General features: G+C 48.2%; 1 protein-coding gene across 1 annotated transcript in view; it reads right to left on the bottom strand.

Annotated features, from left to right (window-relative positions):
• Window positions 1-24490, bottom strand: part of tiam2a (TIAM Rac1 associated GEF 2a) — a 69828-nt gene extending 45338 nt beyond the window's left edge. The window contains 3 exon segments of the mRNA XM_079752155.1: window positions 1648-2817; window positions 3367-3465; window positions 24350-24490. Coding sequence (XP_079608281.1) covers window positions 1648-2811 — 1164 coding nt within the window. The 5' untranslated portion in view covers window positions 2812-2817; window positions 3367-3465; window positions 24350-24490.
• Between the last annotated feature and the right edge of the window lie 248 nt (window positions 24491-24738).

The raw sequence follows: 24738 nt of genomic DNA, 5'->3' as shown, positions 1-24738 counted from the left end.
TGCTAATAAACAAAGCTCTTTTCTCTGCTTTTCAATCAGGCATCAAGTGCTAACAACATAGGAGGTAAATCTGCTGGTCCTTGGCTGCTCCCAGAACCGGTTAAGCACCAACACATGGCCATAGATTAGCAGGGCTTTTTTCTGTGAAACTTGAAAGAGGATACTGCTAATGTAAAGTGAAAGCCTTGTGCATGACACAGATTGTTGTACTTTGAGACACGATGACATGACACACACACACACACACACACACACACCCACACAACTATGCAGCTATGGTCAAAAGAGCAGAGTTTTGGATGCAAAAAATCAAAACCACACAGAAAATCCAACTGAACAGGCAGAAATCCCTATTGGCAGATTAGTTCACGGAGGGTGGCGAGAGGACTCCACAACATCTCTCCAAGACAATACAAAACAGCCATAAGTCCTTCATTAATGTCCAAAGAGGCTGGGAGGAGGGAGAGTTAATCTTCAATGAGGAATTAGTTGCTCTCCAACAGAGCTTTAGAAAAGGCTTTGGGCAGTTCTCTGGGCATAGACTCAACATAAAACATTTAGAAAAGGTGAATTAACTGATGCGGAAGTGCTTTGTTTGAACTCACAAAGCTACAAAAGGAACTTTAAAGCTACACATTCTGCCAAATTACGATTTAAAGATAATCCCTGTTTAGGGCAGCAGTGAAATGTTCATCAGAACATAATACATAAGCTTGCAGTTTGTACTAAACTAAAACTACTTAAAGCATAAAAAGGTAAATAATAGTAAATTATAGTCCATGCAAACCACAATTTACAATAACAACAGTGAAATTATAAGAATACAGACAATTTAACTAAGTCACACACATACGACACAAATGTATCCCCTTTCATCCATTGTCTAATTACACAGAATTCCACCCATAAATCTGACACAACTACCGGCATGCTTACAAAGAAGGCATCGACCCACCGTTAAAAACTCATCAGGAAACTGACAGCGCAGCCCTTGGCTTCTGCTGCGTCTGATCATGTTGTCCATATCTTCTACTATGTATCCAATGGCCCCTAGTCCCTAACCTCATCTCCTTTCTATTCAGGACAAGTAATGATCATTTAAAAAGACATGAACAACACCCGCAGCTGTGCCAATTTCATTTCGTGACACCCCACAGTGACCGGTGCCCGGGACAGATGGTGTTGTGGTTCTGAGGACGGGGACCTTGTGGTAGATACCAGGCAGTGCCAGGCAAGGCCACAACAATACCCACACCGGGGAACACGGTCACTTGTGGCCTTTATCGATTCCCTTTCCATCAAAGCAAGCCGAACGGAGAATGCCCAATCAGGTATGGGGGCATGGAAAAGTTTCACCATTTAAAAAATTAAACATCAAAATGTTAAACCAGGCGTAATGGAGGAGGGATTTATCCCTTCATACCAAAGAAAGGAATACAATTTGATATACTGTGGCCTTGAGTTTCTCTATAAGCGCCCTGCTGTGACACACAAAATGATGCAGTCAAGTGTCCCCTCTAGGCGGCCAATCAAGCGACAACGAGACTCTCCAAGTCTCGTTTGTAGAGAGAGCGCCAGAGAGAGAGAGCGAGAGAGAGAGAGAGAAATGCTCCAAGTCAGGAGGAGGAGAACCAACGTCTGACTAACCTGGGACTTCTTCTTGCGGGCGAGGCTGCCCGTCCAGTCGCTGAGACGCCTGATGCGGTTCTTGATGGAGTCCTTCTTCTGGAAGCCAAACTCCGGCCCGGCCCGGTACTGCTCCGGGTCTTGGCACCCGCCCAGGTCCTCGCTCAGTGTGTGGGCCTTGGGCCGGCGGCAGGGCAGGGTGTAAGACGAGTACTGCCGGGCCTCCAGGCGTTCCTCCTCCTCCTCCCCCCCCTCCTCCTCCTCTTCCTCCTCCGCCGGGACGTCCAGAGCGGACGCAAACGAGGCACGGTACGGTTTCTGAGACAGGCTGTGCTCCCGGTACAGGCAGGCCGGCTCCACCGTGGCGGGGAAGGTGGCGGCCATAGTGGGGTCCCTGTACAGCTCTGGGACGGACACGGGAGAGGACTCCTGCTCGTCCAGAGACCCGTGGCCGGGGGAGAGGATCAGGGTCCTCGCGGCCGAACCCGGCGGCTCCTGCTCCGCACACAGTTCCGCACTCGGCCCCCAGGGGGAGTCGTACCAGGAGCCGTCCGAGCTCAGCGAACTGCCCTTGCTGGTCCTCGCCGCCGAGGAGGCAGGGACAGGGGGCGGACCCCCTCGGCGTCTCGGCAGCCCCGGGGCGGCGGAGGCGTCCACGTTGGGGGAGAACTTGAGGAGCTGCACCGGACCCCCGGCCTCCTCCTCCACGAGGGGGCTGCCGGAGGTGTTGGTGAACTCCACCCTCAGGCTCCCGTCCTTCTTGATCACCACCCGGGGGCTGCTCTGCTCCTCCAGGCCGTCGCAGCCGCCGTCTCCGGCGGCGTGCCCGTTGAACTCGGCGCCGTACGGGTTGTCCCGGTAGCCGCCCGGGGCCCGCCTGCCCGACGCGCCGCCGCACCACTGGGGGGCCTCCCTGAGGGGGCTTCCCTTGGCCCCCTGGGAGATGTAGTCATAGTGGCCGCTGGAGTAAGGCGGGCGGCTCCGTGCCGGCGACAGGCAGCCGTGGCTCAGAGACCTGGCCTTGAAGCCCGAGCCGCGGGGGGCGTTCTTCCACCACGTGTGGGGCGACAGGTCGTCTTCTTTGGAGGAGGGGAACTTCAGGGAGTAGGGCTTTTGTTTCACGGGGAAGAAGAAGCTGGTGCCTTTGGGCCCCTGGATGCTGTACTGGCTCTCAGAATTCCCCATTGCCACCTGAAGGATGGACATAAGATACAATTAGTTTTGGTTTGTTTGTACCACATTAATTAATAGCAAATAGTCATTACATAGACATTTTGATTGCAGCAAGCCTAGGCTTATTAGAATTTTAACATTTAGCCGTTACGGTCCAAACTCGACCAATTTTGCCTTCTACGTTTCCCTTAAAGTTTGACAAAGAGCCCCAGGTTCCCATGGCTGTTACGCGTGACGAGACAAAAGTGAAATCACTTCCAGACCGTCCTATAGTGAATTAGTGATGGGGAGCCATACCAAGACATGTGTTTCATTACGTTCTAATGAAAAAAGTTGGCCCAGGGACCCGCCATGTTCCTCTAAATGTGACTCTAGCGTGCTGTCAGATAGCACTGTGGCTTCCCCTGTTCTACAGCGATTACATAAGAGCTTGGGGTTAACACTAAAAACCCTTCAACATTACTTAGGCGTTGTATGCTATGTGGCTTCATCACTTAATTTTCTATGCATATTTTAAAGCAGAATTAAAAGCAGAACGTAATCCCACTGTGGATGGAGTTAACTTACCCGTTTTAGAGACTTTTGTCAGAGTGTATCATTCGTGTGGCCAGCATCCTCTGTTTCCCCTTGCTCTAAACACACTTTTTCATTCAGGGTCACACTCATCTGAAGGAGAAAAAGAAGGAGAAGAAACGGTGCCACGGTTACACAGTTTTCCCAGAACAGTTGTTCCATTTAGCCGGTCATTACGATCATGGGGACAACATTTAAGCACGACACAAACACCTCATTCTGCGAAGTCAAGTTAAACGAATCAGAAGCCAACAGACTTCACACATCCAATTTCATCCAAAAATAAGTCCATTCAGAATGTGGAGTTCAGATAGTGAGCATTGAATTAAGACCAAAACCTCATCAACGGCAGTTTACAAATCAAATGTTACCTCCACGCAAAGAGAAAAAGTCCTCCCTAGTATCCACACAGAGGTGAGGTGACCAGGGTCCTCAGAAGACAAGCCAGTGTCTGAGTGCTAGCCCTGCTAAGAGACTAGTGAGGACACACACTCCTGCCTCCCCATAGCCCTCAGCACTGCGGCCTTCCTTCCCAGCAAACTAAACATTACTTGCATTTTTCCAACTCCGCACAGAAACGATGACGTCGTGTTTGATCCGGTTTTGGAAAGTATTTTTTCAAAGGCTGCTACAGTTTGCCCCTGCTGTTTATTTTTGAAAGTTGGAGCTGATGCTCGCCCTCTTTTTTCCCCCCCCTCTAACGGTCCACACCACCAACTTTGTCAGAGACTGTGGAGGCTGGGGGGAGCACTTCCTTTCGCCACATCGACAGGCGGCAATTGTGAATCAGCGTGACTCCTCACAGGGGGTGTGTGTGTGTGTGTGTGTGTGTGTGTGTGTGTGTGTGTGTGTGTGCCACAACCCCTTACACGCTTGAAGCTCACTCTCCAGGAAGCCTTTCACACAGCGCTCATGACCGTCAAGCCATGGTGCGCACGTACAGCCTGTGTGGGGTTACGCCCGCGAGCAGCCCACTGCCAAGAGCCATAACCTTGGGGATTAAGTGATCTAGGGCATTAACAGAGAGTTTATCTCTCTTGCTTGGAAGCACCATGACTCGCAAGCGCTGGTAATGAGTGTTCTCTCGCTAAGCAGAATGAGCTACAGTGTGTACAGGGAGAGAGGGGAAATGCCACTGTGGAAACTTGGAAGGCTTGACTAAGGGAATGATAACACACCCGTACAAAAGTAGAAAGGCGATAGTTCTGTGTCAGGGCTGATATATCAAATATGACAAGGAACCAATTACATATTGCGCCGTTCTAATGAAATTATCTATCCCCCATTAGGCTTTGCTAAATGAGCATGAAGAAAACAGGTGGTAACTTGAAGCAGTGTCGTGGGACTATATCGCTGTCCATGTTACGACAGAGCGAGTTAAGAGAGTGATAATGAACTTGGACCTACGGTCATCCCTAAGCTTGGCTAATTGTGGTGAGAGGACTTGCTGAGTGCCTCGCTGTGCCAAAAAAGCAGAAGCGCTTTGATTTATCAACCACCAAGACCCAAAACCATTTCCTGTCTTTGCCAAGACACGAAACAATTTGGTAAATTAACCGGCAGCGTGAAATTAATTAAGGCCAAAGGGAAGTCTAAAGTCACTGCACATGAATGAGCCAAACAAAGCTCTTTTAACACAGCTTACCAGTTGTGAGGCAGAGAACAGCTGTGCACTACGCTGCAGGAGTCGGCATAAAGGTTGTTGTCATTCTTGTCACAAGGGCCACTTTCTTTAAGCTCTGTGACAGACACTTTCTTACTAACTATATTCAGGGTAGACAAGGCCTCTGGTATGAAAGGCCCAAGGCGTGTCGCTATACGAACACACACACACACACACACACACACACACACACACACACACACACACACACACACACGTTTGCCTTCTAGTGCGACTTGAACAGGGAGCATTGTGGTGGCGATTTGGGTGAACAACAAAACAAGTCCCCCATTTAGTGGACAAACAAACGCTCAAACACATACACCCAGAGCTTGGTTTCCAGATTGCCCCTCCCTGGCTTCAGCCCCTATTCGGTCCCGCTCGACTCAAAGGGTTTCTCCTGCCGGCCATCTGCTTGGGAGGGCAAGGGACGACTAGCAACTCACCGCTCCTTTACAAACCCTTTGACCTGCCATTCTTCCCCTCGCTGCCCTGCCTCCCACATACCCTCCATGTTTAGTCTGGAGGCATTAAGGTTGAGTTTGTGAGCGTGTGAGCCTGTGTGTATGAGTGTCTGAGCGTGTGTGTTTGAGTGTGTTAGTGTGTTTGTGAGTGGGTTGGGGTTGAGTAGTGGGTCGATGGGTCAGCCCGTCGAGTATATACAAATCCGTCTTGTGCCTGAAATGTGGAGCCCATTGCCTACTCCCAGAGGACAAAAAATACAAGAGAAAAGATGATAAAAATGACACATATCGAAATTATGATTGGATTTGAGGCTGTATTGATTTACTGAGAAGTCACTTCAAAATGAGGTTCCTGAATGGGAAGAGGAGCTGGAAACCCTGCATGCGCACACCCTTAATGGTTTTCTCACCTCATGTGACCTTGAAGGCAAACTTGAGAAACAAAGGTGGGGGGGGGAGGTGGGAGAAAGTATTGACGCAGCAGTGTGAAACCGCGAGCTAACCCCCCCCGTCCCCCCGGAGAATCAGAGCGTTGAGTGTGAAATGGCGTGCTGCCGCTGCTGCACTGGCCTTTCACCCCTTCTGCTGCGCTTCCTCGGAGATGAAGAAGTGCTTAGTGGACACGTCCACTCCGGGTGAGAGAGGAATCATGGGCGGGAGGAATCAACCATGGAAACCGTTGACTCATCCTATTGCCACGACAGCGTGGCCTTAGGGGAAATTAAGGTACTGCACTACAAACGTGGCAGAAAAAGAAATCGAAGAAAGTATACAACACTGGGAAGCACAGCTGCTATTAGCAGCAGCAGCAGCAGCAGCGGCAGCAGTGTTCGTTTGAAATGTGATCCCAATTTGAGGCGGGGAAAGGGGCTCGACTGTCCTCCGAACACATTTTGGCGGGAGGAGTTAGGTCATGTGTTTTTGTAGAGAGCACGATCGCACTGCCTTCCTGCTGTCAGAGACACAACCCACGGGAGGCCCCTCTCCTTACCTCCCTGACGCATGGGGACGGCCACTTAAAGGGGCCGCCCGCGTTACCCCTGCACTCTCCCCAGACGGGAGCATGCCCTGAACTCAAAGACATGGCAACGGCCCACCGGGGGGGCCTTTCAGAACACATAAACAGCCAGAACAACACGTCGGGATGTGTCCTAAAACCATGTTGGGGGAGCCTTAGAGCATGGCATATCCAGCTGATTCCTGTCATACTAGATTTAGATTATTCCTATGCTTGTTTCCTCACGGAGGAGAGAGTTTTCTCTATGAATCACCCCGGCTACAGTCCCCATAGTACAGCGTGGTGGCGGAGTTTTAACTTTATGGCCCCCGGTCGGCAAGCATCCATCAACGGGCTTGTTAGCGTCCTTTGGACCTTTTCATTGTACATTTAGAAGGTCCAGGAACTGGCCCCTGTCCAAAACTGACATGGCGTCTCTTGAATGATTTATAAACACACACAAAAAGCAGTGCACCAAACCATCCTAGAGTGGTTGGAGACGGGTCACTCAAAACATTTCAAGACCCTCTTTCTCAGACGACGTGGAACTTAGAGCCACCGTTTAAGCGAGCGCACAGTACTTTCTCCAGGCCAGACCAAACGTGGTATAAAAGCCAACTCGGCTTTTATTTTTAATCATCAGGCTTAATTACACTCTTGTGTGTCACCTTGGGTGAAAACGGGCACGTAAAACGAGTCGACGTGTGAGAACACGACGTAAGTGACATGGGGTGAGTCGGCACTCTTGACGCGAGCTGGGCATAAAAGCTGACGGTGGTGAACACACCATGAGGCCAGGTGATAACAAGCCTCCTGAGAGTATGTGTCAGGCCCAGTGATAAACCTTAAACTCTGCAGTTTTCGACCGACAAGGAAATAACATGCCTCCAAAAGAAACCGCCACATAAACATCCATCAAAGCATATCCCATCGCCAAGACTGTCTTCCAACACACACACACACACACACACACACACACACACACACACACACACACACACACAGACACACACACACACCAGTCTCCACCTGTGCATCCAGACAAAGGACAATACAAGCCAACTTTTCTTCCCCCCATTCTTTCAGTCTGCGAGTTAATTCCACCAAACAAAAGTAACAAAGGGATTGGGAGGTACGCTGGCAGACAGCAAAACATCTCTTACCTCTGTGGTCCCGGCTTTAATCTAAGAGCTCTTTGAAGAGCGGGCGAGCGGAGAGCGAGCCGATGTTCACTGATCTTAAAGTGGATTCTGCTGCGGAGGCTCACAGAGACTTAAAGCGACACACACACACTCACAAACACACACACACACACACACACACTCGCCCTATAACTGAGTCACTGCCACAGCAGAGACACACGTGGAAACTCCCTCCCCTAGAAGCGACTCCTCCCAGGGTATCCCCGGGCAACAGGGAGCCCAGAGGGGAAGTAAGAGGGGGCTAGGGGGGGAAGAAGGGACAGCCCCTCCCCTTGGTGAGGACTCTAGGATGACCAGTATCCAGAAAGTCTGGAAGTGACTATGGATATAGATCATCACTGAGCTCATATAGGATAGCCTAAGTAGATCAATAATTATGTGTAGCTTTTAATAAAAGGGTAGCAACAGATAATAAGTAGTCAGTATCGATTTAAACATAAAAAATACAAATAAACGCTGTACAGGCACATCTTAACAGGGTATGTGTGTGCATTTGTGTGTGTGCGTCTTCTATTTCAGTTACATCTTAAGTGCTCCAAAGTGCTCCACTAGCAAACAAGTGGCGCTGATCCCTACTTCCCCCCTTAAGCCTGCTTTCCCATTGGGCGGCCAGGAAGATGCCTGGCGTGTCCAACCCAATGGGTTGTTTGAGGCGAGATGAGCTGGCCTCGCCAGCGCCTGGGAGGTGTGTCCTGGAGGCACGGACAGAATGACTGACGCTCTTCTCCCCAAATACCATGATGACCCTTAGCCAGTAGGTAGCCAGGGAGTGCAGAGACACTCCAGTCTGTCAATCTGTCCAGTCTAAAATAGCGTCTCAGGGGTAATTAAAGGGCAACCGGTCTTGGGGCGACCCTTGGAATTTGAATGACTGCTGTGTGCTCCAATATGTCATCCCTCACACACAAAATAACTGTGGTCCCATTTAAAACCGTACCCCCGCTCCGAGATGCCTGCCACGACTCCGAGTACGAGGACTTCAACGGACAGATAGTATTATGGTATGTGTGGCATGAAAAAACACCTTTTGACCAAGTCCCGGCTGAACGATGGTCCAAAGTCATGTGCACCCCTCCCCCTAGTGTGAAAGAGTCTTCGTAAACTGAGCTGACTCAGCACTGAGGGGAGGTCAGCGAGCATCAGCAGTGGCATTAGCATCAGCGTGGCGCGGGCCACAATGTTAGTGGATTACCAAAAGACATTGTGCCAAACACAATAAGCCTGCGCTGCTGGGAGCCGGGATGCTTCTCAAAAGCCCATTGTCCTACAAATCGGGCTGCTTAAAGGGGTCCTACGCAGAGACCTTGCATCCCTGGAAGAGACAGGGAGCGTCACTGCGGGCTGGAGGGAGTCAGAGCAGGGAGAGAGAGAGAGCACCGTGTTGCATATTCATGCGGAGCAGGTGCTGCGCCGTCTAATTTAAGAGTTGCAAAACGGACTGACCCCCTAATCAGGAATAATTAGGGCCCTTGACGAGCCGTTTAAGGATCATATTAAAACTCCCCCATGGTATGCAGGCTCAGACTGCCTGAGCCGCCCGCTCCGGTGCCACGGAGCCCCCCCCTCCTAGGACCATCCCCACACACAGCCCTCCACCCTGCGCACCGAGGTACTGATGGATGCAGACCGCTGGGAGACATGGGCTTGTCATTTGGCTCTTAATGTAATAGTCGTTGTTCAGAGTGAGCCAAGTCACGTGGTCCACAGCCGACAGAAGGCACGGATGAGATTGTGGACAGAATGTTAATCAGTGCTACAAAGTGTCGTCTCCTGTTAATTGATGGTGAAGCGTCGAAAAAAAGATGGGAAGTGGGATAGACAAACATCCTCATATCAAACTTATCTTAAACTGCACAGAATGTGCAGGGCAGTGAGATACCACACAGGGAGGAGGGGCTGGCGTAGCAGGGCTTAAAGTTCATCACGGGACCCTTCCTGTGACATTGTGCCTCAATAACGACGTTAGAACTAACCACAGGTACCAAGAGCCCGGATCAATTCAATCTAGTCAGGCATTCTAAATCAATGGACCCCATTCATGTTCAGAGCAGGTTGGTATATGTTAATGAGTAGTGAACAGGGAAAAAGGCTTTATTTAAAAATCGACATAACCTCAACAAACCAGCCCTTCAAGCACTTCAAATCGAAACTAGCTTGTTTTGACTCCAAGAGTATCCTGTGGAACCTAGCTGGGATTAGAGCTAGACAAGGAGGGAGGGACAGACAGACAGACTAACAGAGCAAAATAAAATGAGCAGAATATTCTCCCCACCATCAAGTATGCCAGAGCATTCTGTCCCCCTCTTAAACAGTGTGTCACATCTATTGTTGTAGCCAGGGGCTGTTGAAGAGTTGACTGCATTGATCATTCTGCTCTCGAGGGACATAAGCTGCACATGCACAGTGGGAGCCAGAGATTTGTAAACATTGCTTCCAGTAGCGGGGAATAAAATGAGCTTAATTGACGATTTTAGCACAGACGGATGCTCCGCAATGCCTCAAAATTTGGATCACGCAAACCTGGAGGGAAATTACAAGTGGAACGGCTCTGCATAGGCGCGGTGGATGGAATAATTGTCTGCCAAGTTTTAACTTCTTAAAATTGGCTATAGATCCTGCCTGATCTTTAGAACAAGGGTCAACGTGTGAACCTTAGCTTTGCATTATTAGCCCGGGCCTAGAGTACTTGAATTTGCAGAAAATACTGGGGAGACAAGCACATTAGCGCTCTAATCCAAAGCTTTAATTCATCAATCCCAGCCTTTCCCGCCCCCCCCCCCCCCCCCCCCCTCACATATTGATAAATGTTTCTACGGCAATATTAAGTACATGAAGTTCAATACGCTGCAAACAGTGCGGCCTATCCAGGGATCCGTCATGTCTTTAATTTAATATTTGACTTTCAACTACCAACGAATCCTACCCATATACATAAGAAGACATCTGAACTGACGCAGCAAAAAGAACAGTTTCCGTTTGGATTGAGAGTTGTGCTAATGAAAATGGAGGTTTGGATGGAAAACTTTGGACAAATGTTTTCCATCTCACCAGCTCAGAGTGGACATGGCCAGAAATGGATGACACTTCTAGTGCAGTGCGTGTGTGCGCGTGTACTTGGTCCAATTACGGTGTGGATGTATAAATCAGAAAATATGCTAGAAGAATAACTGGCCATGGTTCAAAGCCATGCTGTGTAAGCAAGTGCATGAGTGTGTGTGTGTGTGTGTGTGTGTGCGATCCCAACCCGAAAACGATCCTTTTCCGTTCATTAAGCTGCTTAATTGGGGGAAAAGCTGAAGGAATGCCAATATGCACCTGCAGTTTCCCAGCTGTTTAGATGACCTCTCTCTTCCGCCCACTCTCACACACACAAAAGCTGTCTGCTATACCACATCAATCATGAAGCATGGCTAGAAAGCCTAAACTTACATCAGAGATAATATACAAGCATTTCTGCAAGTACCATTTTACATGCACCTGACCAGGGCTTTTACATAGGATATCTGATGCAATAGAACTGTGAAATGTAGCTTCACTAATATGTGTTCACCAATAGGAAAAAGATCCAGCATCATTTGACTTCAGCCACCACTATTGGGGGTCGAGACCCCAGGTTAGGAACCAAGAACAGCTCTGACTTTGTGCTACTTACTCTCCTTTTTGAAAACAACAAGCCAAACCAACAAAGACCCTTCCTGTGTATCTAGGAAGATAAACAGGATCCATTATTATTATTACCCAAGTGTGTAATTTGAAGATTGACGGATCTCAGAAACTCAAGACTGAGAGACTAACGTCGAGAAGAGAGGTTTCAACATTCCACATGGATGGATTCTCTATGAAACCTGACACAGCAACTAATAGGTGTGCAAACTGGCCAAACTCCAAAAAGCAGGGCCACATTTACTGACGCATTACCAAATCCCCATGCAGCCCTCAACAGAATCACAGAGCAGAACCAATGCAGACCTCACCACAGCTGAAGCAGCTCTGTGTGAAAAGAAACAAACTGATCCCAGGAAACGGTAAAACCACATGCAGGGGCTTAACAGAGGATGTAAAGGAGAGCTCTGCTCGGACAAGAAATAATAAAGGAAAAATTACTATCTGGAGAAAAGCGCAAGGTGTCATTTGAGCCAAGATATTCACTGAGATACTTCAAGTATGCACCGCAGTCTAAATGAAGTGATTTACTTTGTAATTGATTGAGATTTCAAAAGTCATACATTGAATTTGTACGACCGAGCATGTAATCCCCCCTGCAGAGTTCACCGGTGTTGGATCTGTCTCCCAGTTCTGTTGGACGGACTGCATTGTCCCAAAGGTTGAAATCCACTGTGGCTGCCCACTGTGATCAGGGGCCCAATCAGTCATCAGGCTGGTCACAGTGATCCCTGGTGATTAATGCCATCAGCTTAAGACTCGCTCACTCATTACCATGGCAATGCCCTCTCTGTAGTGTGCGGCGACTGGAGGAGCTGGGCCCCACTCTAGGCTCCCCGAGGTGATCCATCAGGGGAAATTGACTGGCAGGGGCCCAATGTCGGGGACACGGAACGGGTGGCTGGCGGTCAATGAAATTCACTTGAGGATTGGGGTGAAACAATGATGTTCTGGTGGGGGGGGCGGGGGCCGGGAGAGAGACGGATCCACGAGCACGTGTGCGTAAACAACCCAGGAATGCGCAAATAAAACCAGGAAGGATCTTTCACGCAGTCACATCCAGGTGAAGTCAGTGCACATTCTATTCATCTGCCAAATAACGAAATGAATATCACATTATTATGGAAATTTAGCAATTAGTTCTTTGCGCAGGGAATGGTCAGGTTACATGCTTTTTCATTATGAAAAATGATCTAATTGTAAAAAGTTATTTTTGGAAAATAAACTTTTGGACAATACACACACTCCAATAAACAAGCACCTGATACCCGGGCAAATTTTGCAGACGGGTAGAGCCCAACTGTCTGCATCCAGATGCTAAGTGTGTGTGCACTGCCCCCCTCACCCCAGACCCCATCGATCACTGCCAGAGACATCCCATCTGAATTCTTTAGGAGCTCTGACGCCTATGTGGGGAATGCCTCTGTAACCCTCCCCAGAGAGGGGAGCCCTCTATCTAGAGACACAACATCACCCGACACCTGGATCCAGTTTTTCTCCTCCACTCCGGGCCTCAAATTGCACGAGGCATCTTCGGCAGTGTCAGTTGACGGATCATGCTGAGCAGAAGAAAGCCAGAGGACAAGCCGTTTCTAATGGTTATGGTAATTCAAACATTAGCCCTCTACGCCGGGTGCATGGCAAATGGTCTGACGTTATTATTACATTTTAGGAGCCGGCATAATGCCTGAAATGCCCTCAATCATTCAGTTCCTTGTGATCAAATTAGCTGGCATGATCATAGAGCCCCTGGGGTAATAACAGAGTCAGATACACAAATAAGGCGTGCACCTAGACAAACCAAATAAAACGTCAAAGGCAAACTGATGAACCAGGCTGCATTAACAAACTAAAGAAATGGTTGAGGTCAGAGATCATCCATTTTGTGCAAAGTCTGCATTCCAATAACCTCTAATTTTTCACCGTCACGTCCACCAAGACCCTAACCCCTCTTGCCCACTGCATCCGTCAACGGATCCCATTGACTTTGAATGGGGCGGAGCCGCAATTCATTGTGGATCCATCCGTTCCGTTGGATCCGTCGGCTCCGTCAAGAAAGTTGAAAAATGTTCAACTTTTCAGGCAGCGACGGATCCGTCATCCAATCAGATTGCGGCTGCTCGGCTAACGTATGCCTCTGCAAAGACTACTCCTCCATCTGTCAGCCACGCCTTCCGCCATCCGTAGACGGGCGGTGCAGTGGGTAGACGGCCTAAAGCAAGGAGTAAAGCTGACGCTAATACGGTGCTTTGCGGATATTCCCTTCGCCTAGACTTGCCCGGTTGGTTTGCTCGTCCCGGTCAAGGCTAAGCCAGGGAGGAACAATAGAAGCAGGACTAAGCTAGCCATTAAGGGGCCATTAACCGAGGTAATTACACTTGACACTGGAGCCTTGCTTTCACCCTGCTGGCAGCTTCCTAAGGACTCCCTTTGTCGAGGGCTTACAAGGAAACCTTTTCACCGATGCACTGTTCGGAACATTTCACAAATGTCGTTGTGTCCCTAAAAACCATCAAAAAGTAGAGCGACCATGCTATTGCTATGGCATCAGCAAGTGTAGCGAGCAATGAAGTGGTTACCCTTTATGCATCGGCAGACAGCGTGGCATTTTAATGCGGTAAGGCCTTGGTTCCCTGGGACTGGAGCCAGCACATTCTCCTCTGTCGTTGAGGAGAACATGTCTGATAGTAAGGGTGTGGAAGGTGGTCCGGGGGGGGGTTAGGGTCAGCAGCCTAGGTGGCAGGACCTCCGTGAGAGGAGTGTAAACACTGGGCCACAGTCGCCGTCACTGAATAAACCATGGAGCAGATTCAATCTACATTCTGGCCGCTACCTTTGTGTTTGCGTTAGCCAGGTGTCCCACCTTCATCTACTACATGTGTACTGTGTGTGGGTGCAGATATGCAGCCCTGTATAAAATCCTGTGAACGCACATTCTGATGTAGTAAGACAAAGTGTGCGTTGGTGGCAGCAACGCCGTCTGCAAAACACAGTACATAACCTTTTAATATAAAACAGTTTAATTTAAATGCAAGTTTTCATCGCGAGGAGGGTTAATGCTAGTCTCAATGCTGAATGCTGTAACATCCTTTTGTGACTCAGAACAACCCCCACTCAGCATACATGACATAAAGTGAAGACTGGCAACAGCTGCACCAAAGGCAGACTTAAAAACAACTCAGCTTTCACTGAACAAGCTTACATAATACATGTACATCTTATCAAAAAGTATTCACTCCCAAAGTACCAAACCAATTATCTACATGTTTATTACAAACCCAGCCCTTTATTACAACATAAAGTGCCACCACTTCGGTGTCTAACCTGCAGCTGACTATTGACCATTGACCATTGACCTAGCCTCAAAGAGCACTTGGGTATTATTCTGCACGCTCAGCGTCTGAGGCTGATCGGTAAAAGGCTTGGCGACAGCGAGACAGAGTGACGCGGTCACTCCAGCTTTGGAGGTCTTGCGTTACACACACACACCCCCCCTGCACAAACTCGGTGTTATACACGACAAATGTGATTATGCACACCACGGGTGTTGTGCATACAAACTAGATTCAAGGACGGACACACACACACACACACACACACACACACACACACACACACACACACACACACACACACACACACACACACACACACACACACACACACACACACACACACACACACACCTTATATGGTGGTCTTTCGGGTAAGGAAAGACCACACTATCGTGAGATACCTGATGCAAAATGCGGACCACATTTACACCCACCTTGATGGGGCCTTCAACCCACCCCATGCTAGCAGGTCATAAACCAGCGCGCAGCTGGGCACATGAAACTGTTTAGCGACTGTTAGTTTCATGGGGTGCCGGGGCTCAGGAGTGTGTGTTTGCTTAAAGGAGCTTTATTACTGACTGTGCAGTGATGAGGCTGTTTTGACAATGAAATCACCGGGGGGAGGGCTTAGCACCTGTTGTTGGTTTGCATATCTCCCTCTCTTTCTTCCTCTCGCCCTCTCTACGAGACTAGGTCAGAAGAATACGGGTGGGAAACTTAGTGGTTGTGTGTGCGTGTGTGTTTTCAGTCCTTTGAGCAGTTTGTTTATTAAAGTTTTGGCATGAATTATACATATAATTAGTTCATTCAAGGAGTCTGGGCAAGATTACTGCTTTAAATGGGATGGGTTTAATGTGTAACTGGGGTTCCTCAAAGCATCAAACTGTGCAAATAGGGCAGGGGGTGGGGGGAGTCAATTCAAACTATTTTTTTTCATGTCACGAGAGAATGAGAGGCATGTGCACTAACCCAACCAGACTTACGATAGACCTATGAAAATAAATAAGCTTGACCCTATTCTGGTCCTTATCAGTCAATCCTTTGTTCTAATAGGAATGGTGTTTCTCAAAGCTGGTCACCTGATGACTGGCCCATTTGGGCATTGATCAGGGCAGAATGGCAAAGAATGAGGCTAGGCTAGCCCGGGCCTGGCCAAAGATGTGGGTACAGTGATAGCAGATCATGTTGCATAACAGTAGCCCCCCTTCAGCGAAATGATTCAAGTACACCCTCCGCCGCAGTCATTATCGACACAACTATACAGCTTGGAAAAACGCCAATAAGCATCAGGCTCATTGGGTTGATCCGCCTCCTCTGTGCATACATAAGTGGCCTGCCTTCACATGCATAAACCTCAGAAACAAATTAGTGGAGCATGCACATGGCGAATCTTAGAGCCTTGAGGTTGAATACGATTACATTCACCCAGCAACAAAACCCACTCATCAAGGGAAAAAGTATTGCACCAAATCAACCAATCAAATTACATCTCCGGAACATCCTGCTGGTTCCCATAGGGCGGGCCGGATGAAATCGACAGGCAGATGCTCTAACCAGCAGAGGTCACCGGGGGTCAAGCAGCTCCATTATGAGAGGACAAGAGGGGGTGTTTGTTCACGACCCTTTAGCTTCTGATCCGAGGTGGGCTTAGAAAGGAATGGATCCAAGCTATTTAAGCCCCTAGGCTACAAGCGAGACTACACAACAACGCCTGTTCTGCTCATAAAAGTGTCTGGGGGGGGGGTGGATCAGTCCATATCCAATTTGAGATTGGCAATAACCAAATGAGCCGCACCAGCCCAAAGAAAAAGACTGGGTATTTCTTTCTTCAAAGAGGGAGGACTGCGTGACTCATGAAAAACGAGGAAGCCGTGTGACGACCCGGGTAGAGGAAGGAGTACTTAATGACCAAGACGTCTGAGGACATCACATGGCTGTCTGTACGCCCGGTTTTCCAGCAACAAGGCGCGGAGCGGGCCCTTTATTTGGCACTCATTTACCGTGTTATTAATAGTTGCGGCGCGGTGGTAATGGCAGTGCTAACCTCCATGATGTAAAATGTCACGATAATGATAAAGAACACTCCCACACGTTTCCAGGGAGGCCGTCTGGTCCACGTGCCCAGACCGCAGGGCTCACTGCCGCCAACGCACACGCAGCCCTCCGTTACCAGGAGGAGTACCGCGCCGAGTTCAGGAGGACTGGAAGGAAATATTAGGATTGCTTGGGCGGAAACTCTCAGACAGAAAGTGCAACACAATATCACAGCTTCGGAACGGCCAAGAACTTATTTTGTGGCATGTTCCTTGTTTTTGCTTGTTTTTCCCCCAGTGTGTTCCCGCCATACATATATCTTTTATCCATGCAAAATGTCATTGTACCGGATATAATGAGAATATATCATTCATTCATTCATTCATTCATTCATTCATTCATTCATTCAGACTACTTTAAACCTACATGTGTAAAACAGGAGGTATGTTTTATTGTCTCCTCAGTAGACCAGCAGGTTTGGATTCCTACTGTTCGGTCAGACGATTCAAGTGGAAAAGAAGGGAGAATGAGAGTTCAGAACTCAGCCGTTTCCCCACAGGGCTATTCCATCAACGCAGACGCTGAGGGTCATGGGACCGCACTACCCTTAGACACACAGAGCCCATTATCGGGCCGAAATGGAATGCAGGCAGAAGTTAGCCTGATGCCACAGAACATGTGTACAACAGAGCCCCCCCACCCCATCCCTACGTTCCCCAGCCGTGACGTGATCACACAGGCTATCCACACACGTACACACACGCTCACACAAACACCAGTTGTTCAACTACAAATTGAATTAGTGTGTTGTTTCCCCCTTATAGTGAGTCACGTCTTCCTTTTCCCTCCCCCCGGAGAGCCAGTCTAAACCCCAACATATCAGACACAGCCTTCCACCCCCTCCCCTCCAGACCAGCCAATAGAGCTCCTGTTGCAAAACCACTAAAGTTGGGGGGGGAAGGTGAAAGATGTGCCAAAGCTACTAATCCTACGGGTATTGAGTATCTGGGCTAGGCTGCAGTGAGGGTTGGGGGAAGTGGTGTTTGTTTTTTTTTTTTGGGGGGGGGGGGTCTATACGTCATGTAAGCCTAGTCACTTCCAACGGAACAGTTCAGGAGGTTCCGGAATTCCTGCTCAAATGGAGTAGAGGGGCGAGCAACGGGAGTCTATAAAACACGCTGTCCTGTTGTTTTGGCTTCCAGCGCTGTTCCAACGTGGACACGGAGGGAGAAGGGGGAGAGCAGGGAGTCGGGTTCTCTGAAGATGGCTGAATGTCAACTGCTATTATTAGCCCCACACACACACACACACACACACACACGTCTCAAAGTTCATCAACCTCTGACTGAGCCTTTGTGAGGAATAACCTTTACCAAAAATAAAACTCTCCCGACACACTGGTGAGCTCACCCTGGCCCGACTACTCAAACTTTAAAACATTCATCCTTATGGGATAAGCAATGGGGACATCTGTTCAGCTGTCACCTGCTGACCGATAAGCATCAATATTGCAGGACTTTCCTAGGTTGCTACAAGTTGAGTGAGCAGAAACCTGTGCTTTGCATAATCTCTTGGATAGCGTTGAAATCTACCTGCTCAACTTTGCACTAATGGCATCTCCGTCGTCCTGCTTGTGCAGTCGAGGAGGGTCAAATCCATGGGCACTTCAATAGGGGCTTTAGTTATATCACCAACTGGGTAAAACCAAATGGGTGGTTAAAACTATGGACAAAATCAAGATAGACCACAAAAGTCTTAAAGCAATCTTTGGACACAGTAAACGCTTCCACTCGACACAAATCATAGGCCTCAACACAGCCACACCTCGGAGGAGGAGAAAGGTTAAGAAAGGATTTTCCCACTGCAGCAGTACACTCCGAACCAAGGAAAACCAGGCTGTTTCTTGAGGGTTTTGAAGCCGGCCTGGGTGGCATGGAGATCTGGTTGAGCACTAGAGCTCGAGCAGCTCTCCTCCTGTGCCGGGGAGAAAGTGTGAACCCCTAGCGGTGGGCTCCACTACCCTGATGTCTGTCTTGGCATGGGTAGATGGGAGAGGGGAGGGTGTCCTTCTGGACGACACGGAAACACAAATCGAGGCATAGAGAGACGTAGAAAGCGAAGACAATAGGGAGGGGATTGTAAAATACAAAAGCCCACACACATTATCCAACTGTGGCCTGGCCAGCGACCCACTTGGCTCTCTCCATGAGCTGACTGAAGAAGAGATGCATACTGATGCCCAACAGACTTCGTAACCCGACTCCATCCAGTATTTCCATTATATGTAAAGCAGAGTGGGAGATAAAAAATGAAAACAACAAGGCCAGACTGCCACCACCAAAAGAAGTTTGGGGTTTGACTTGACGGCGCCACACAGCTCGACGTGTCCGCAGCAGTTTGCTTTTCCTGACGTGATGCGCTTCATGTTCCGAGGTCTATCGCTGGGGTTTCCCCGTTCCCCTGCTGGCCAGCAAAGCATCCACGCCAAGAGAGATGATATCACTCCGGGAAGGGAGTGATTTGGACACATTGGCCCCGTTTAGGAAGAGCTTATTTTCAATAATAAAAAAAAAGAGCAAACCTCGAAGAGCTTTAATTGAGCGTGTGCAGTGTGAGGGTGCCAGAACGGCCGGTGACCCCAAGCGATCTGGAGGCGGACTTTGTTTACCCGGGCCGGGCGCCAAGCGACTGAATCAACATGACAAGACTGGGGGTCGGAGTGGGGGTGGAGGAAAGGGCTTATCTTGCCTGGAGATCAAACATCTCCGGCTCTCAAATGGGGCGGGAGTGAGAGGGCCGAGTAATGAGCCAGCAAATGCACCTTAACGTACCTCCAATAAACCTCATGTAACTTCTGCCCAAACAAAACAAACAAACAAACAAACCACTAAAGCCTTTTGCGTGTAGCAGCAAGTCCCACAAGGACTTACTACATCCAGGGAAGAACTCACCAGACGACATCTCCAAGGCTAAACCTAAGAGCTACTATCAATATAGCAGCCTTTTCAGGATTCAAATGTATGAATACCAGGATAGCTGGGGAAAACAGGTCTGTGCGGTTAAGACCATCCTTGCATTAGCCCTCTTTTGAGGGCGATCCCCAGCATTGTTTAACAAACCCATCTCACAAAGATACAAAGGCGGGAGTCCATTCTGGCCCCGCCCTACACCAGTGAGCAGGTGGGCTGCATGTGCAGTAAATGTGTACCTAGCACATCCTCCATCCATCAATGGGAACAATGCAGGACACATGGTGGCACCAGGAGAGCCCAGGGTACGAGGCGTCCGCCTGCAGCACCAGCTGTGTTTGCCTTACCAATAGGCGCTTGGTTGTAAGTGGGACCTTATGGCTACTGGACGCGTGGAAGTAGCGGAGATCAATCACAATTACTATTGTTGTTTTGCTTGACTTGTAAGTGTGCGCTCCGAGCCGCGAGAGAGAACATTGATTTGATTGTCTTTTACATCAATGCAGACGTTTGGTCTTCTTGTGTCACGGCACTACATGTGCCCAACCTTTTCACTTTAAAAAGGAATTACACAGATGCATAGCTACTTTTGTTTTTTGGGGTTTATAAGTGCATACCCATGTGAATAGCAGGCAGCATGTCAAGCGTGACGCAACTTGACTCCGTCCGGCTCTTGCTCATAATCAAAGGCTCATCAGGGATAAGCATAAAGGAGATAATGTACCAAGGGGAATTTGCTTTGAGCATAAAGGATCAGACAGACACACAGACACGCATCCCTAGGCTACAAAATAATAATAATAATAATGCTTCTTGCTTGTCAAAATGCCAGGCGTCATGTTGATCAATGGAGGCGCAGGGAGAATAATTACATTCTATTCCATTCCATTGTTCATACATCTGAATTAACGTACTGGGGTGTCCATCCAACAACTCATAAATCATGTGAATTCTGCTGAGGCGGCACCTTTACCAGACTGAATTATTATACATTGTCAGCCATTCACGATTATTGCATCCAGCGAAATTGTTACCATGGGTACCGTTAACGTCCCGTCTCCTAGTAACCGTGTGATTTATACGGCCTGATGATGGTAATGCTCATTGCCGGTTAGCGCACGTCTGTTAGCCTACACACATGTGCCTGGTGCATGGGAGAGATCCGGGGTCCATGTGCCGACTAGTCGCTTCACGGGGGTTAATAGGAGCCCAACCCATGAAACCCAGCAGCCTGGCAGCGCTCCAACGCCCCCCTTCCTCCCTCTGTTCACCTGCTCTCTCTGCAATCTCTCGCTTGGTAGGGCTGCTGCTGGCCGGTGAATGGGGCCTGTCGGTTAAGCTCACCTCTGCCGTTTAATCTTTGTTTTCTGCACCGAACCACACAGGGCGTTCGGCGATACGTGATCCCCCCCCCCTCAAAGGAACCACAATTTAATTAGGACCAGAGCATTAATCTCCATTCACAGGCCGCCCGGGTTTGTGTCCGTTTAAAAGGGGTGACTACAGGCTGAACGTGCGTGAGCATATCAGCTCCGTCACAAACTGGGTCCAGGCTGCGCCTTCGGGCAGGAGCAGGGTTTTCTGTGTTTGTGCAGCAAAGCACATCAGATGTCTCGCGTGGTTCAGATTAGTGCCGCTCACTGAACAAATAAAAGTGGATGTTCTTCCAAATTCACAACGGATGAATTATGCAGTATGGACTCCTTTGGCGGCTTTTTCTGGGGTTCAATATATCTTTATTTTTGGCCCAGGAGCCGATATAAACAGACAAAAGAACAGGAGCACAAGTGGCCTCACCCAAACGTGTGCCAGGAGGGCATGCTGGATAACGGTAAATCTCAGAATTCACTGACACACACATGCACACACACACACACACACACACACACACACACACACACACACAGTGTCTGTGGTTGCCAGTGAGAAGGCGAGGCGGCCAGGAGGCTGTCAGCAGCCCGGCTTTGCCTTCACCTTCTTTTTATAGACGCTACTCCAGACATCGCCGCCCAAAGTGCCATAAGCACACTCCAAACATCCAAAAATACAATCCCAGCCACAGCTGTAACAAAATAGAAACACACAAACAGCCGTCGGCCTGACTAGACGGTAGGCTAGCAGGAAAACTTGAGCATTGTGAAAGAACCTGAGGAACTAACACTTGAAAATAATAGAAACTGCATCATAGACAAAACGAAGAACAATACTGTAAGAAATCTACAGCCCAATCAAGACAGCTTTGCAGACTACGGCTAGCGGAGGCTGGTGGGACAACAGTGCAGTACCTAGTCAGCGATGTGGACCCCCCCCCCCCGCTCCCCTCTGCAGAACCTCTCCACCTAGAGACATTATAAAAGCCTTGTTCCCTACTTACGGAATGTGACAATGACCACAGATGTTATCCTCGGCTGATCCCACGCATGCGCCACCTTATATGGAGAATAATGTGCCAGAGAGAAGACGTGAAACATTGGCATTTCTCCGCCAGTGCGCTTGCACTTCAGAATTAACGATGACAGATATTACCGCACTGTTTTCACACAGGGCCGGTGAGCAGAACAATTCGAGGCCCCTGAATGTACTTGGCGTGTAGTCACACAATACAGAGAAACATAATTTTCCCTTCAACTTGTATAAAAACAAAACAAAACAAAATGTATTTGCTCATCCAAATGTCTCTGATGGCCACGAATGATGTTAAGCAACATGAACAAAATAATAAACTGTAACAAAATAAACTGATATCTGTTGCCAACTGATTTAAGTTACGAGACACCCTCATGCAAAATTAGAGGTGTGATGATTTGCAGAACTGTAATTAACAATTTCCCTGAGAGGAGCATTATCAGAGCCAACACCGAACGTATTGCGCCACTGGTAAACAAACTCAAATAGCCAGCCGAAAGCCAACATCCACATGAGAAGGTAAACATACATGCTATCTGCTTACTGACAACTCTGGGCAGTCTATTCGGCTCATTGTCTTTCTCACTCAAGCCCTCATCTCAGTTGAGTCAGAAAACAAAAGCATTGAAAATAGAACGTTCCTTGTGGTCGTGCATTTTTAAGGAGAATAGGAGGCAGAACCACAGAGACCATGGCATGTATGCTGCTGCATGCCCTCCAACCGACCCTGATAGAAGCAGTTGTTTTCAATGAACAGGGCTCACATATTGGAGGCAAAACTGGCCAGTCATTACACAAGCCAAACAAAACATACCCCTCTATTCATATAAATAAACATCACACATACTTGTGCAGACCTCTTCAACTATTCCTTGCCTTCTTTGTAAAAAAAAAATTATCATTGTTCCAGAATCTTTAATAACAGTAATTGCCATTGTATACTTTATACACTGCAGCGTCAACAGAGTTGTAAAGGTTAATCTTGTTCCTAAAGTTCTTGCTGTATTCAAGAATTATACCCAGGCTCTAAACAGTCCTTAGACTGATAAATGACCAGGCTGGCTGGGGACTCGCCAGGTCAAACATTAGCTTGTGATTTTATTAGAGGGTGTCGGGCAAGAAGAACCGTCAAAATTGTATTTCAGGGCGGGGCTGGTGGTTACCAGGGAACGGGGCACTGGAAGCCAAAAGGCATGCCACGGTCCTTCCTCCCTGTTTCCCGGACTCTTGTTTGCTCTCGCCAGGCCCTTAACCCCAGGGGGTTCCTGGGGCCCCCTGTTGTCTCTGTGTAGCAAGCAAGAGAGGCCCTCCACCTTAGCAGACAGCTACAGCACTCCCACCAACACACAGCAAAAGGAGGCCCGGGAGTTCAATCACCCCTAAAGTAACATCAGCAGAACACACCCTAACATTTACTGGAACATCCATTACTGCACTTGCCCAGACTCATAAATCTGTATTTAAAAAGGAATACAATAACAACCCGCCTATCCCTGCTACGTACAACGTGTTGGACATCTCCATACTATTAATGAGTTTCACTAGGTGTACTTGCATTGATCCATTGTGTCAGTACCAGAATGAAAACTAAATTATTCAACACTGGCGCTTTGAATTAGTATCCTCAAAGGGAGGTTGGAGTTATGTGATATTATGATGGATGTCCGTAGATGGAGGAAGGGCACATAACACACAAAACATTAAAAAATCTATTTACTAAGTAAAGTCTGAGAGATTTACGATCAGGGTCACATTTAATGTCAGATGATAAAGACTACAAAGGCGTTCATCTCGTCGTGGTCTATCTTTTATTGAGTGTGAGGGGGACCCCCTTGAAATGCCTCGCTATTTTTTTTTTTACAATAGGCCAGAGTGCACAGAGTTGTATGGGTATTTTAAGCTCATTAAAGCTGACCAAGTTATTTTCCATGCAATTTCATTCAGATTTGTTCCTTCTTCTCACTTTTAAAATTTGCGTCAACGTGCACGCTCTGCTGCAACTTAACGGACATCGAAATACAATGAAATTAATTTGTTCATTAATACTAACTTTTGTTCTCCAGGAAAATATACAAAGCGAACGTTTAAATACACGTTGTCAAAATACCTGTTTCAGAATTCACACACACTCTGAATCAATACGCACACTGACAACACTCAGAATCCACACACACACACACACACACACATGTAGAGACGCTTCTTTGATTTGACTAAAACAAGTTATACCGAGCGAGCACCTACCGGTTAACGTCCGTTTTCTGTCGACATCGCCAAGTTTGACTCGTTGTTTTCCAGTTTCTTTTGAATCCCGTGTATGTATTTCTGTAAGGTTTACGCGAATATTTCGGAGTAGCGCGGAGAGGTGTTCCCCGGACGCGGCGCCAGACCCTGTGGGCTCTTCCCAGACAATGTGGGGTTAAACTCCTCCTTCCGAAAGACTCGGGAATCACGGAGCCATTTAAATGTCCCGAGTGTGGATTCTTCTAAAATCTGGCGTTATTTTACCTTTACAAGAATAAAATAGTTTTTATTTTCTTTTATCTTTAGTTAACTTTCCAGGGAAACCTAAATAATAATTTTTCATTTTTCTCTGAACTCTATAGTTTATTTTTGCATCGTTTTTTTGATCT

This window comes from Pollachius pollachius, assembly GCF_949987615.1.
Source record: "Pollachius pollachius genome assembly, chromosome: 15".
In the NCBI taxonomy this organism is placed as follows: domain Eukaryota; kingdom Metazoa; phylum Chordata; class Actinopteri; order Gadiformes; family Gadidae; genus Pollachius; species Pollachius pollachius.
The sequence above is the reverse complement of the archived record's forward strand: the minus strand, read 5'-3'. Positions and strand labels throughout refer to the sequence as shown.